Source organism: Mirounga angustirostris, unplaced genomic scaffold, assembly GCF_029215605.1.
Source record: "Mirounga angustirostris isolate CCGP_5_RB_7025 unplaced genomic scaffold, mMirAng1.0.hap1 SCAF_15, whole genome shotgun sequence".
In the NCBI taxonomy this organism is placed as follows: domain Eukaryota; kingdom Metazoa; phylum Chordata; class Mammalia; order Carnivora; family Phocidae; genus Mirounga; species Mirounga angustirostris.
The window spans coordinates 73,919,383-73,933,643 of record NW_026991723.1 but is presented as its reverse complement, the minus strand read 5'-3'; the positions used below and the strand labels follow the sequence as shown (position 1 = coordinate 73,933,643).

Here is a 14,261-nt window from a genome sequence, read left to right as displayed (position 1 = left end):
AGGCACAGGTGCATTAAAGGTTGAGGAGTCCCGGACTAGCGCACGCTGAAGGGCCTCTGAGCATGTTTATAAGCTTGGAAAAGGCCTTCTTAGCAAGACACAAAATGCAGAGGCACCAAGGGAAAAGACAGACAACTCTGACTCCACACGATTTTTCAATGTCCATTACAATGAAAGATATCATAAACAAGGTTATGAGACAACACAATAGAAAAATAGACAAAGGTCCTAAACTGCAAATGCAGAGAAGACAAAACAGCCAATAAATGTATGAGAAGATGCTAGGCCTCACAGGGATCTGGGACATGCAAATTAGCCATAAAATACCATTCTCCTTCAATCTGCTTGGCCGATCGTTTAAAAGACAGATAATGTTGGGGCACCTGGCTGGCTCAGTCCGTAGAGCATGCGACTCTTAATCTCAGGGTTGTAAGTTCGAGCCCCACACTGGGTGTAGCGATTACTTAAAAATAAAATCTTTAGGGGCGCCTGGGTGGCTCAGTCGTTGGGGCGTCTGACTCTCGATCTCAGCTCAGGTCTTGATCTCCAGGGCCACTGAGGTCAGGCCCTGCGTGGGGCTCCACACCACTTAAAAAACAATAATAATAAAGTAAAAATCTTTTTAAAAAGAGACGGATAATGTCAAATGTTGGTTAAAAATGTAAGAAAACAGGTACTCTCATACCCTGTGGGAAGAAGTGTAATGGAGGGTAATTTCTGGCAATATCTATCAGAAGTCAATTGTGCATGTCCTTGAACCCAGCAATTCTACTTCGAGGTAACCATCACAGACAAAAACCGCACAGCTGAGCACGAGGCTGGCACTCCAGCCCTGTTTAAAATGTGGACAAACTGGAAACACCTGAAAGGGCCATCAGTATGAAAATGGTTAAATGGGCCATCTCTAGCTGTGCTTGGAATAGTAGGGGCTGTTACCAAAAAAATGGGGGAACTCTGTATGTCCAGGCAGGGGGAACATTGTGATAAGTTTTTAAGAGAAACAAGCAAATTGCAGAACAATACAGATGACATATATTTCTACGTGTGTGCGCGCGCGTGTTTGTGTGTGTGTGTTCTGAAAGGATGCCAAAGGAAAAACAGGGATTGCCTCTAGAATTGGAGGGAGGGAAGTCAAGAGGAATTTAAATCTATCGCTATTGTTGTTTCAACAATACAAATTATATGAACTATAGCACTTCTATAATTAAAAATAAGAAGAGGTGGAGTGCCTGGGTGGCTCAGTCAGTTAAGCATCCAACTCCAGATTTCAGCTCAGGTCATGATCTTGTGGTCATGAGATGGAACCCCAAGTCCGGCTCCGCACTCAGTGGGGAGTCTGCTTGAGATTCTGTCTCCCTCTCCCTTGGCCCCTACCCCCCACTCTCACTTTATTAGTAAATAAAATCTTTTAAAAAATAAAAATTAAATTAAAAATATGAAGAGGAAATGAAAAAAGAAGAGAAGTGGGGAGGAGAAGAGAGGAGGAAGAGAGGGAGGGTGGGGGAAGTGTGAACATAACGGAAGGGCCAGGGCTGGAAAGCATGTGAAGAATGAGGAGTTTTTCCCCTGGCTTTTCTAATTTTTTTGAAGACAATATAAAAACAAAACAAAACATCAAGTCATCCTCACAGATGCCCAGTGGCCCTTCAGCACGGACAGAAGAGAGAAGGATCATACTCTTCTTCCTCAGTGACATGTTGAAGATCTTTCCTCAGTCCAGTGGACTCTTGCTGGAACCTCAAGAAACCAATGAACTTGGGGCACCTGGGTTGCTCAGTCGCTGAGCGTCTGCCTTCCACTCAGGTCATGATCCCAGGGTCCTGGGATCAAGCCCCGCAACGGGCTCACTGCCCCACGGGAAGCCTGCTTCTCCCTCTCCCACTCCCCCTGCTTGTGTTCCCTCTCTCGCTGTGTCTCTCTGTCAAATAAATAAAATCTTTAAAAACAAAAAAACAAACCACTGAACTCAATCCACCTGGTGGACATGTACTAGGGAGGCAAGGAGGATGGGGCAGGGCCTCCCAGCCTGCAGCAACCCCACACAGCAACCAGAAAGCCCTTGCATCCATGACAACCCTGTCTTACAGTCATCAGCCTCTGCTTGATCACCTCTGGTGATGGGAAGCTCACTTCCTACAATGGGAGCCCTTTTTCTTTTGCAATAGCTCTGACTGTTCAATGCTCCATCTTATACTGAGCCAGAAGTGGCCTCTCAGTAACTTTTATTGCCCAGACATGGTTCTGCTGTCAGTCTCTGGGCTCTCTCCTCTAGATTTCAAGTCTGAAATCTGCCACTTCTTGTGGCACAGTGAGATGTCCCTTCATCATCCCAACTGTTTATTTCTGGACAGGCCCCATGAAACTGGGACTGTGGCTGGGGCTTGTGCATTGCTGCTGGCTGGAGGAAGGCCAGGCAGGGTTCAGAGAACAGAAAGGAGGGAAATTCTGAGCAGTTCCCCAACCCCTAGGACCTGGAAACCACTTGCTCCTCACACTTTGGGGGTGTTTAAACTGTAAACCCAGGCAATCCAGACTCCAGCAAACCCTTGTCCAGCTCTTCACCCATCAGAAATTCCTGCTACTCTCCTGCCCAGAACACAGATCTCAGAAGCCCGGAGGCCTGTTCCAGTTCCAAGCCCTGACTACTGTCCTCTATCTCAGAGCCACATTGTCCCCTGGCTGCAAGGTGGGGCTAATAACAGGGGTACTGCACTTGCCAAGCTGTGTGTGAATCGGATAATGCTGGAGGGTGAGGAGGTCCTTGCATGAAAGGCGCCAAGAAAATTAGCTCAAGATCTGAGCAATTACCACTATGGGCCCCTCTAGAGCTGAGAACTCTCCTAAAAAAACTGTGCCGGATCCAGTGTGGGGTAGGAGAAGGCTTTGAAAGACAAAAATGGCTAGCAGTCACAGATTCAATCTCATGAACCCAAAGGCGACTGTTTAAACCCAAACATTTTTTCTGAATCTATTATGAGTGCAAAGGCAGCTTTGGCCTGAACATATTTGGCTTTCCGAAGCCATGGGGGCCACAGAGCCACACGACACCATCATCTACCTGACGGCTTGTTCACAGAAATCAGGATGGACAGGGAAACACAGATCAAAACCACAATGAGATCCCACCTCCCACCAGTCAGAATGGCTAAAATGAACAAGTCAGGAAACGACAGATGTTGGTGAGGATGCGGAGAAAGGGGGACCCTCCTACGCTGCTGGTGGGAATGCAAGCTGGTGCAGCCACTCCGGAAAACAGTAGGGAGGTTCCTCAAAAAGTTGAAAATAGAGCTACCCTATGACCCAGCAATTGCACTACTGGGTATTTACCCCAAAGATATAAATGTAGTGACCTGAAGGGGTACGTGAACCCCGATGTTTATAGCAGCAATGTCCACAATAGCCAAACTGTGGAAAGAGCCCAGATGTCCATCGATAGATGAATGGATAAAGAAGATGTGGTATATATATACAATGGAATATTATGCAGCCATCAAAAGGAATGAGCTCTTGCCATTTGCAATGACGTGGATGGAACTGGAGGGTATTATGCTAAACAAAATAAGTCAATCAGAGAAAGACAATTATCATATGATCTCACTGAAATGTGGAATTTGAGAAACAAAACAGAGGGTCGTAGGGGAAGAGAGGAAAAAAATTAAACAAGACAAAACCAGAGAGGGAGACAAACCATAAGAGACTCTTGGTCACAGGAAACAAACTGAGGGTTGCTGGAGGGGAGACGGGTAGAGGGATGGGGTAATTGGGTGATGGACATTAAGGAGGGCATGTGATGTAATGAGCACTGGGTGTTACATAAGACTGATGAATTACAGACCTGTACCTCTGAAACCAATAATACATTATATGTTAATTTTTTTAAAAAAAGGAAAAAAAAAATCAGGATGGAGACATCTCCCAGCACAAATGGTCGCTAGTTCCACTCGACAAACGTTAGCCAGGCACCTGCATGGGGCCCTGAGTCAGGAACGACAGATCTGAATGGCCGGGTGCCTGCTGGCAGGGAACACACAGCCCAGTGACTAGGGCAGGAGCATGGGCAAGGCTAAAAAGTAGAACTGGAGCACAGGATGGGCCTGGAGCAAAGACTGACTCGGAAATCTGAGGAGTCTGCCTAACTCCCCTTGCAGATCCTCTCCTCCTCGGGGAGAGCCAGCGTGCCCTCTACCCAGTTACAGCAGAGAAACCAAGCCCAGCAGACCAGACTCAGGCCCCCAGTGAGGGACACACCCTCCCCCAGCCCATCCATGGACTCACAGATAAGCAAAATGAAGAATGAGTCCCCACGCCCCAACCCATTTGGCCACTCCTGTCCCTTCTGCCTTCCCCCCCTCCTTAGCCCATTCCATCGAATGAATGTGTCTCAAGGGCCCTGAAGTCATCTTGCCCAGCCTCCTCAACTGGAAGCCAGAAGAGTCATGCCCAGATACGGAAGGTGACTTGCCCTTGGCCCAGAGTGACCCGGAGATACCAGAATGCTGCCCCAACTCCAGCACTCTGGCCTGTACACCGAGCCTGTCTTCCAGACCATTAATGTGCACTCCTGCATCTGCCAATGCAACCCTGGGGTTCGAGAGCAGAGAGAGCCATCAGGCACAGGACCAGGTGCCACAGCTTTGCTTCGGAAGCCAAGAAGAAGCCAAAAAGAGGGCAGGCTCAAAGAAATGTTCCCAAGTCTAAAGAAATAAACCACTGGGTAAGGGAGAAGTCAGAATGAATCCCTGGGGCCTTCAGCCGATCTAAGTAACCAAGCCCCTCACCTGCCCCTCCAATCTCTGATCTTGTCAATAGCCCCACTTTCTGCCCAGGGCCAGGGAATGGCCTATGAGAGTGCCCAGGAATGTCCAGGCTAAAGGGCCTGAAGCCATCCTCACTGGGGTATTCAAGGGCCGTGGAGAGGGCGTGCCCCCCAATTCCCATGGAGCTGCAGTTGGGCACTCTGTCTGCAAAGGGAGGTAGGACCCAGAGAGGCTGCAGAAGTACGTGGGAGCCAGGGCCCAGAGACAAAGGGAGAAGAGACGGGCCACACGTGACAGGAAAAACACTGGGTAAGAGTGAGCTTCAGAAGGCCCTGAACCCAGATTCTGCTGGCACAGGACCTAGGGGGATTCAGACTCACTGGGCCCCGTAGAAAAAAAGGGCATGGAAGCCAGCTAAAGAAATTCAGTCTGGCAGACCCTACTCTGCAGAGGACCACAGGAAGATGAACTCTGACTCTCAGGACACAGCTGGGGAGAGACACTCAAAACACGAAGCAAGAAGCTGGGGGCTGCACACCACAGCTGGGCTCAGGGATCCTAGAGGGAGCTCATGGAACCCTGGGGTATGCAGAGAATACCCCTATGAGGGACTTGCCTGGCTGGCATGAAGCCATGGTCAACCCAAAACCCAGTTCACCTCAAAAGCAATTCCCCAGTCAGGAGTTACCATGTGTTGAAAGCCACAGGAACGGGGAGGATGTCAGGACAAATGTACAAAGGAGGCCGGGTCTCCATGGAGCCTGGGCAGCCACCAACACTCACAGATTTCCCCTCCATTTGTGGGGACGAGTCTGTACCTCAAGCGGTGTGTGCAGGAGAGTGGGAGGGAGGCACCCAGCTGTGAGGCACCCCTCTCTCTGTGATCCTGGGCTGCCTGACCCACAGGGCAGCCCAACCAAGGCTCAGAGAGGGGTATGTACGTTTACTGATTGCACTTTCTGCCCTCTGAAGGAGAAATGGCAGGCTGCAGGAGGGTTGGGGGAATGGGAGCCATCCAGCTCTGGGGATGCAGCCCTGTGGAGCCTTTCAAGCGACTGTTCTTTTGAAGAGGGAGAATCTTGAGTTCCATTTGGAGAAACAGCCTGGCTGATGCTGGTGCCTGCTGGCGGAAGGAGGCCTGCAGAGCCCAGGGAGGCAGGGGGCTGAGTGGTGAGATAAAGATGATGAGGGTCAGTGTGACTCCTCTCTTCTGATTCTCCACTTCCTGTGTAACCTGATATTAATGTGGCTTCCCAAGCGGTTTTTCCTTCCAGGAATAGATTACTCTCGCCAGCACATGTCAGCTAACTTCTTGGCAGCAGAGACCCTGAGCAAAAACCACCCAGTGAAGCCATTCCCAAATTCCTGACTCACAGAAACCGGGACATACTAAATGTTTGGTTTTTTCAAGCCAATGAGTATTGGGGAACTTTGTCATAAAGCAATAGGTAATTAATACAGAGCCATGGGCGCCTGGGTGGCTCAGTTGGTTAAGCGACTGCCTTCGGCTCAGGTCACGATCCTGGAGTCCTGGAATCGAGTCCCGCATCAGGCTCCCTACTCGGCAGGGAGTCTGCTTCTCCCTCTCCCGCTCCCCCCTCTTGTGCTCTCTCTCTCTCTCACTCTCTCTCTCAAAAAAAAAAAAAAAATACAGAGCCATATTGCCTCCACAACCAAGTGACATAAACCTGATCTCAGCGCTGGGACAACTTTTCAATTTTTAAAATCGTTAAGAAAATACAGTTCTAAGATAAATCACTGTATTATGACTAAGGAAACAAAAGGCCTTCCATCTGTGAGGTCCTTCATTGTTCTCCCTAAAGAACTGTGATAGATTCAAACCAGACTCATTACCAATTCAACCGTGAAATCTGGAATTGTCCCACATTAACCCACTGACGGCCCAGCACATTCACGAAAATGCTTCACCCACAGAGCAAATGGTTTTCTTCTACACTCATTTGTGTACAATACCACAATATATAGAAAATTCACGTTATTCTTCCCTTTCACGATTTTCCTTTAGATTTTATTATAATGATTTTAATTCCCAAACTGTCAGTTTTGCCACGTTTTATAAATGACTTGCCATTCTTACCTATTTCATATTACAGACTTTTTCTCCATAAATATTTTATGTTATAATGATGAGCACCTGTTACATCCTTGCTGATGGCTTTAAGCCACACCATGAAATCAGTGATTTATTTTCATTATGTCTTATAGTTACTTTTTCACTATCAAAGTTTTCCAGCAGAACAAGTCTAATACGGAAAACACAAAGGAAGAAGCCCAGAAGGAACCATGAGCAAAGCGTGGGTTTTGGAGTCAATAAGACCTGGCTTTGATCGGTCCACCACTGATGATGCTGAATCACTACATCTTCGTCTCCTCATCTGTACAAAGGAAAGAAGAAGAATCATACAGTTCTGGGGGGGGGGCTCTTGTAAAACTGAGAACTAACATACACGGAGAGCCTGGCAAATAGTAAGCACTCCCACTGACAGGACGAAAGGGAGGATGGAGGGAAGGAAGGATGGAAAGGTGGAAGGAAGGGAGAGAGGGAGGAAAGGAGAGGAGATGAAAAGTAAAAATGTCTCAGAAAAATTAGAAAACACACATAGGGGACTTCTATTTCTGGGATGACAGACCCACCGAGGAAATCTAGAAGAGCTGGACAAAATATTTAAAAGCAGCTTCTTGGAGATACAGCAAGACTACGGAGGAACTACGGAGCAGGCTCTGGGGGCAGGGAGGTCCGTGGAATGAAGTTTAATGTTTTCCTGGGCTAATTTTCTCCTTGGGGTGTTTTCAAATTCCAGAGAGATGACGGAGAAGCTGAGAGGCTGAGCAGAGTTTCTGTCTGCCTCACAGGGCAAGAGGAACAGGAGTTGGAGACCAGGGTCTGTCAAGAGTGGGGTCCTTCTGGGATGCCCGGATGGCTCAGTCATTAAGCGTCTGCCTTCAGCTCAGGTCATGATCCTGGGGTCCTGGGATCGAGCCCTGCATTGGGCTCCCTGCTCAGTGGGAAGCCTGCTTCTCCCTCTCCCACTCCCCCTGCTTGTGTTCCCTCTCCCGCTGTGTCTCTCTCTGTCAAATAAATAAATAAAATGTTTAAAAAAAAAAAAGAGTGGGGTCCTTCTGAGCCCTGACCTTTTGGGTCAGAACCCTAAAGGGTTGTTCCTCAGAAATACATGAGCCGTGATGAGATGCAGTTCAAGGGACTGCAGCACAATCTCAGATAATCCCAATGCCTAACATCTAGATTATCCCAGATCGCTAGTGACCTCAAGCACCTGAAAAAAGCTAATAGCTTTTTTTTTTTAAAGATTTTATTTATTTATATGAGAGAGAGAGAGAGAAGGAGTGGGGGGGGCAGAGGCAGAGGGAGAAGCAGACTCCCCACTGAGCAAGAAGCCTGACGATGTGGGACTCGATCCCAGGACCCTGTGATCATGACCTGAGCCGAAGGCAGACGCTCAACCAACTAAGCCACACAAACACCCAAAGCAAATATTTTTTTGAAGGAAGATATCATCCTAGGTCTGCACCAAGAAGCAAAATAACAACTCTGTGCCTGCCATTTGTAAGAGACACAGCACGCCTAGAACATAAAGAAACAGAAAGATTGACAGAAATAAGATGGAAAAAGATATGCCAGGCAATTCATTGTTAACCAAAAGAAGGCTGGGTAGCTATGTTAACGTCAGGAAAAGTAGACTTTCTCTCCACTAGAAATAAAGAAAAGGCTTCATAATAATAAAAGTTTCAATTCACTACTAAGATAAATAGTTCTAAATTTGTATGCTCTTACAATCACTTCAAAATATATAAAAGAAAGACAACTCTAATGATAAAGAGACAAATGTCCAACCACAGTAGGAATTTTAACATACCTCTCTTGGTAAGTGATAGAACAAATTGGGGGAGAGGGGGGATATCAGCAAGGATGCAGAACATTTGGACAACATAATTAGTAAACTTGACCAAAATCTGACATATACAAAAGAACACTACACCCAACTACTGCAGAACTTTTCAAGTACACACAGAACATTTATAAAAACTGACCATATCCTGGGCCATCAAAGGAGTGAAAGGATGCAGAGTATATTCTCTGACCAAAATAGAAAACAAAGAATAAAAATATTAACAGAAAATCCCCACTATTTGGAAATTAAGAAACACACTTCCAAATCACCTAAAGACTTGAGAAAGTAGGACTATGAAAATTAGAAACTATTTTGAACTGGGGCGCCTGGGTGGCTCAGTCGTTAAGCATCTGCCTTCCACTCAGGTCATGATCCCAGGGTCCTGGGATCAAGCCCCACATCAGGCTCCCTGCTTGGCGGGAAGCCTGCTTCTCCTTCTCCCACTCGCCCTGCTTGTGTTCCCTCTCTCACTGTGTCTCTCTCTGTCAAATAAATAAATTAAAAAAAAAAATAGAGCAGAATTGGAAAAGAGAACAAAAGAACTCTCGACAGGTCAGAAACTGAGAATTTCCGAACACTCCCAAGCAAACAGACCCTAAATGACAGGAAAGCCAGTGAATGCTAAGGACCCCAACCAGCAAATGATGGGCCCCTGAGAAGTCTTCGGCGGGGCTTCCAGGCCAAGCCCGGGGGGTGGCCCAGGCGCTGAGCGGCACGGCCAGCCAGGGGCAGCTCGTGGGGCCAGATCGCAGCCTCGGGCTCGGGGCCTCGCTTCTCACTGCCCAGCAGGCCGGGCAGCTGGCTGGCATCTGTTCCACAGAAAACACATTTGTCATCTCTGGAGGAGCTGGGTTCTAGGCCCAGTTTACATACTCCCCTCTCCTGAAGCCAGAACACTTCCGTGTGGTCAGCTACTGGGGGACAAGGCTTTGTACCCATGTGCACGCATACACACATACACACTACTCTCCCTGGAAGGAAAACAATTTTGTCTCTTTAGAATTCCAGAGATCCGGGGCGCCTGGGTGGCTCAGTCGTTGGGCGCCTGCTTTCAGCTCAGGTCATGATCCCGGGGTCCCGGGATCAAGTCCCTTATCGGGCTCCCTGCTCTGTAGGAAGTCTGCTTCTCCCAATCCCACTCCCCCTACTTGTGTTCCCTCTCTTGCTGTATCTCTTTCTGTCAAATAAAATCTTAAAAAAAAAAAAAAAAAGAAAAACAACAACAACAACAAAAAATAGAATTCCAGAGATCCTTTAAATGTTTGTGCTTGGGGTAAACCACCAACTAGGCACCACTTTCATCTGGTTCTACCAGGGCAAGGCCCACTCCTGAAGGCCAGGGGTTACCTGCCATGCTGGGGAAAGGCCAGCGAACTGGGGTAAACTTAGCAAAGACCTTCATGTTAAGGGAGTTCACAGTGGCTACCAAAGCTAACGAAATCCATAGCTTCCAAACCTGGCTGATCATCAAAATACTTCTGTGGCTTCTTACAATTACAGATTCTCACGCTACACCCTAGACTTATCAAGATCCTACGAATCTATGTTGTTGTTGGTTTTTTTAAGACTTATTTATTTATTTTGAGGGAGAGGGAGAAAGAGAGAGCAGTGGGAGAGAGGCAGAGGGAGAGGGATTCTTAAGCAGACTCCATGCTGAGCACAGAGCCCCACACAGGGCTTGATCTCACAACCCTGAGATCATGACCTGAGTCGAAACCAAGAGTCAGTTGCCTAACTGACTGCGCCACCCAGGGGCCCCAGGAATCTGTGTTTTTAATAGACTCGCCAGGTGCTTCTGCCAAGCGACCAGGTCTGGTAACCACTGATACAAATCTTCATTCATGAGCAGACAAGCAAAGACCAATCCTTGCATGAAGAAAAGCAGCAGCCTCAAAGAGGGGCAGCATTTTTCAAGGAAAGAGGATTGAAGCAGGAAAGAGGGCAGAACTTTCCAGTGTCGGATCTGTGTCCTCCGAGAGCCCTGAGAAGAGACTGTATAAGAGCAGGAGGCCCCCACCCCACCAGGTTCCTGCCTGCCCGCTGCACACTCAGGTCAGTCACTGGTTCAAAAAGTAACCCTCCCAGATAACCATCCGACCCAGCCCTGAGGCCACGCTGGGGCAAAGGATCCAGTCCCAGCTGGTCTGGACACTCCCCAACTTCCCAGATCTGGCAGGATGATTAATTCAATAGAAGAATATGGACTGATGCTAGGAAACAGTCACACTACACCAGTAAGGAAAAGAAATGGATCCTAAAACTGTACATACAATATGGTCTCCATCCTTTTCAAATTATAGCACACCTCTACACACACACACAAGTCTGGAAGGATATGAACAAAATACTGACTCACAACGGTCTTTTCTAGGAGTCAGAGTACAGGTGATTTTTCACTTTCTTCTTTTCACTAAGTTTTCAACAATGAAGTCATCTTACAGTGATAGTAAGGAGGAAAAAACAATGAGCTATATTTTTACTTTTTTTAAAAAAAGGTTTTATTTATTCATTTGAGAGAGTGAGCAAGTGAGTAATCAAGAGAGCACAAGTGGCAGAGGGAGAAGCAGACTCCCCGCTGAGCAGGGAGCCAGACGTGGGGCTCGATCCCAGGACTCCGGGATCATGACCTGAGCCGAAGGCAGACGCTTAACCGACTGAGCCACCCAGGCGCCCCTATATTTTTACTTTTAAATCAGGACACAGCTAAGGTAATAGAACCTCAAAGCTCCTTGACACTCTTTCCTGACCACCCCAGCCCCACCAATTCAGGTCACCCTGGAGACCTCCCTTGTCTGGTAGACTCCCACATCCCCGTGGGGTTAACAGGAACTGCTTGCAAGGGCTGGGGAGAGTAAATGAGATAAAGCACTTGACACAAGGCATGGCACATGGTAAGCGTTCAGCAAATGGCGGCCACCTCATTACTCCCATTGTTACGTCCACCAACTGGACCAGCGAATTCCAGGATGCCAGACCACAGGCCATTGCTAGGGCCCAAGCCACCTCTTTTCTATCACTCCCTCTGCTCTTAGAGAAAAGCCAGTCTGTGAGGAACCAAGTGTGCTGATAGAGGTAAGCCTGAGAAAAGGAGAGCCAGAAGCCCAGGGAGGGCCTAACTCCTGGGCTGTTCTGTCCATGAAATCTGGGCAAAGTCCTGCATGTTGCAGTAATTACCCCAACCTATATAAAGAAAATTGTATACAAATTAAAAAAAAAAAAAAAAGTGCTGGACAAGTCATCTCAAAAGGCTTGAGCTCAGGTACCAAGTCTGGCACTGGCTCACCGGGCAACCTTTCTCTCTCTGGATCTCAAGTCTCCACAGAGGAAATACTACCCGCGATCCACAGGGAGTTGCAGAGGAAACACAGAGCTGTGATGGGCCGTGCCCTGGGACAGGACTCTCATCTCTACTATGGCTACTTGAAAGGCTGGATTTGCCCAGACCCCTGGGGCAGAGGCTGCCCAGCTGTTATTTGGGGGAACCCAGGCGAACCAGCAAGGGGTTTGGGAGCAGGGGCCTACTGCCCATTTCCTTCTATCTCAAGCCCCCAGGACAGGCCTGTGACCCTCCTGAGAGCCCGGTCTCTGCTGGAGAAGAGAAGCCTCCCACGTCCTCTGTGGGTCCGCCAGCCGCTGGCGCAGTCACTCTGCAGCCTCCAAGGTGAGCTGACCCCGCACCTGTCCTGTCCCCGAGCCAAAGGAAAGAGGATGGGGAGGAAATCTCGAGATGTAGTAACAAGACCGCGCTTCAACCCTGAGCGGCTGGCTAATGGGAAACTCTAGTGGTGCCGACCGGGTCTCTGAAAGATTAACCGGGTTGTGATTATTCCAGCCAAGCGAGGCAGAAGCGGCTGCGCTTGGCACCACGGGCCGGCAGCAGGTGGTGCCCCGCGGCTTGCTCAGCCTGGGCCCGTGCGCCCTGGGCCCCTCCTCCTGGGCACCCCCAGGAGGAAGGGACCAGAGGAGGGACCCGCTGCTGCCAGCCCCACCTATCACGGAGGTGGGGGGCGGCCCCGTCCGGGCGCCGGAGTGGGGTGAAGCAGCCCTGGCAGCCAGCCGTCGCGGGCACTTACCAAAGGTGGTGAGGTAGAAGGACGAGTCCGGGTGGGCACGCCGGCTCCCGAGGGAGACGCGGTGCAGGGAGCGCTCCATGGCGGCCCCGCTGCGGCCGGGCCAGGCCCGCCTGCAACCCGAGGCGTCTGTGTTGCTCCCCTGTAACCGAGGCAGCAGGCTCAGCCGCCCCCGCCCCGCGCCAGTGTCCCGGAGGCGGGAGCGGGAGGCCGGCTGCGGCGCGCGTTCGAATGAGCCGGCGCGCCGGGCCCTGATTGGCCCGCGCCAGTTTGAATGGGGAGGTTTCCACCTGACCGATCGGACGCCGGCCCCGGGGAGGAGGCGCCCGCGCCCCAGCCGCGACCGCAGGGGCCGCGGCTGCAGCCGGGGGAGGGGGCGGGTCCCTCCTCCGCGCTCCCGTCGGTAGTCCTCCCCGAGGAGCCAGAAGGACCGGGCCGCCACACCAGGGCTCCTGGCTCCAGGCTGGAAGTGCCAGCCCCAGGTGAGGCCCGCGGCCCCTGGCGTGTCCACGCAAGCGGGCTTGGCCTGCTCGCCCAGCTCCCCCAGGCCAGCAATTAGCCAGGTTTGTAACATGCTTTGAAGCTCAGACCTGTAATCACCAGACCCAAGCAAGCGCAAAGGAGCATCCTCCCGGCCCAGTGCAGTGGGGTTTGGAAAAGTGTTCTTCATGCTTGGACTGGCTGCCCCCACCAGGCTGCAGCCCCTTCCCAACTCTGCCCTCGCCATCTGCCCCTTGGATGGGAGCAGCCCGGCACAGGTCCGGGCCAAAGCAGCTTGCTCCAGCCAACCTCACAGCGCCCCATCTGCAGCCGTGAAACAGGAACGCAGGCGCTCAGCATCCAAGGGGACAGAAACACACAGGATGTGGGGAGGGTAGGCGCTTTCAGTCTCCAGAGCCAGGTGTCAGGAGGCAGAGCTGGAAGGGAAGGTCAGTCCCTGCACTGCTTTGTCAGCAAACATTCGTGGGACACCTCCTGGGAACAGTTTCACACCAAGACATCTGCTCTGCAAATCTCCGACTGTTGCTGCTGTGGGAGGGAAAGCTGCTGGTCTTACGTAAATCTAAAAATGGGAGGTGTTGGAAGTTGCCAGATGGATATCTGGCCCAGGGATCCACTCAAGAGGAGGTTGGAGGATGCAAGAGAGAAAGTGGGGAGAAAAGTTGTATGTATTGAGTACCAGGTGCCAGGGGCTGAGCTGGGCAATTTACATGTATCATCTCATTTAATCTTCACGGTGATCCTAGGAAGTATCAGCCTCAATTTACCAGGGATAAATCTGAACTTCAGGCAGAGAGGGTAGATGACTTGTCCAAGGTCGGCAGAGCTGAAATTTGAACCCGGGCCTGCCTGCCCCAAAGGCCATCCTCCGTCCGTTCTTCTCTGGCCTCCATCCTGCCCCATGGCCAACAGCAAGTGCAGGCTGCAGACGTGCCTTCTCGAAGCAGTAAGGAAACTTGAAGCCACAGGGCCAGCTGGCTGCCAGCAGGGAGCAGAAGCTA

The 14,261-nt window shown here is 50.1% G+C and overlaps 1 protein-coding gene across 4 annotated transcripts in view; it reads right to left on the bottom strand.

The window, feature by feature from the left end:
- The window catches only part of RGS3 (regulator of G protein signaling 3), a 117,541-nt gene that overhangs the window by 102,942 nt on the left and 338 nt on the right, over positions 1-14,261 (bottom strand). The window contains exon 2 of one of the 4 annotated variants that reach the window (XM_064579320.1): positions 14,028-14,258. In XM_064579320.1, the coding sequence (XP_064435390.1) occupies positions 14,028-14,258 (231 nt within the window). Of the gene's footprint in view, positions 1-12,762; positions 12,962-14,027; positions 14,259-14,261 lie in introns of those variants that run through there. The other 3 variants (XM_064579321.1, XM_045882986.3, XM_045882984.3) reach the window with 3 other exon arrangements.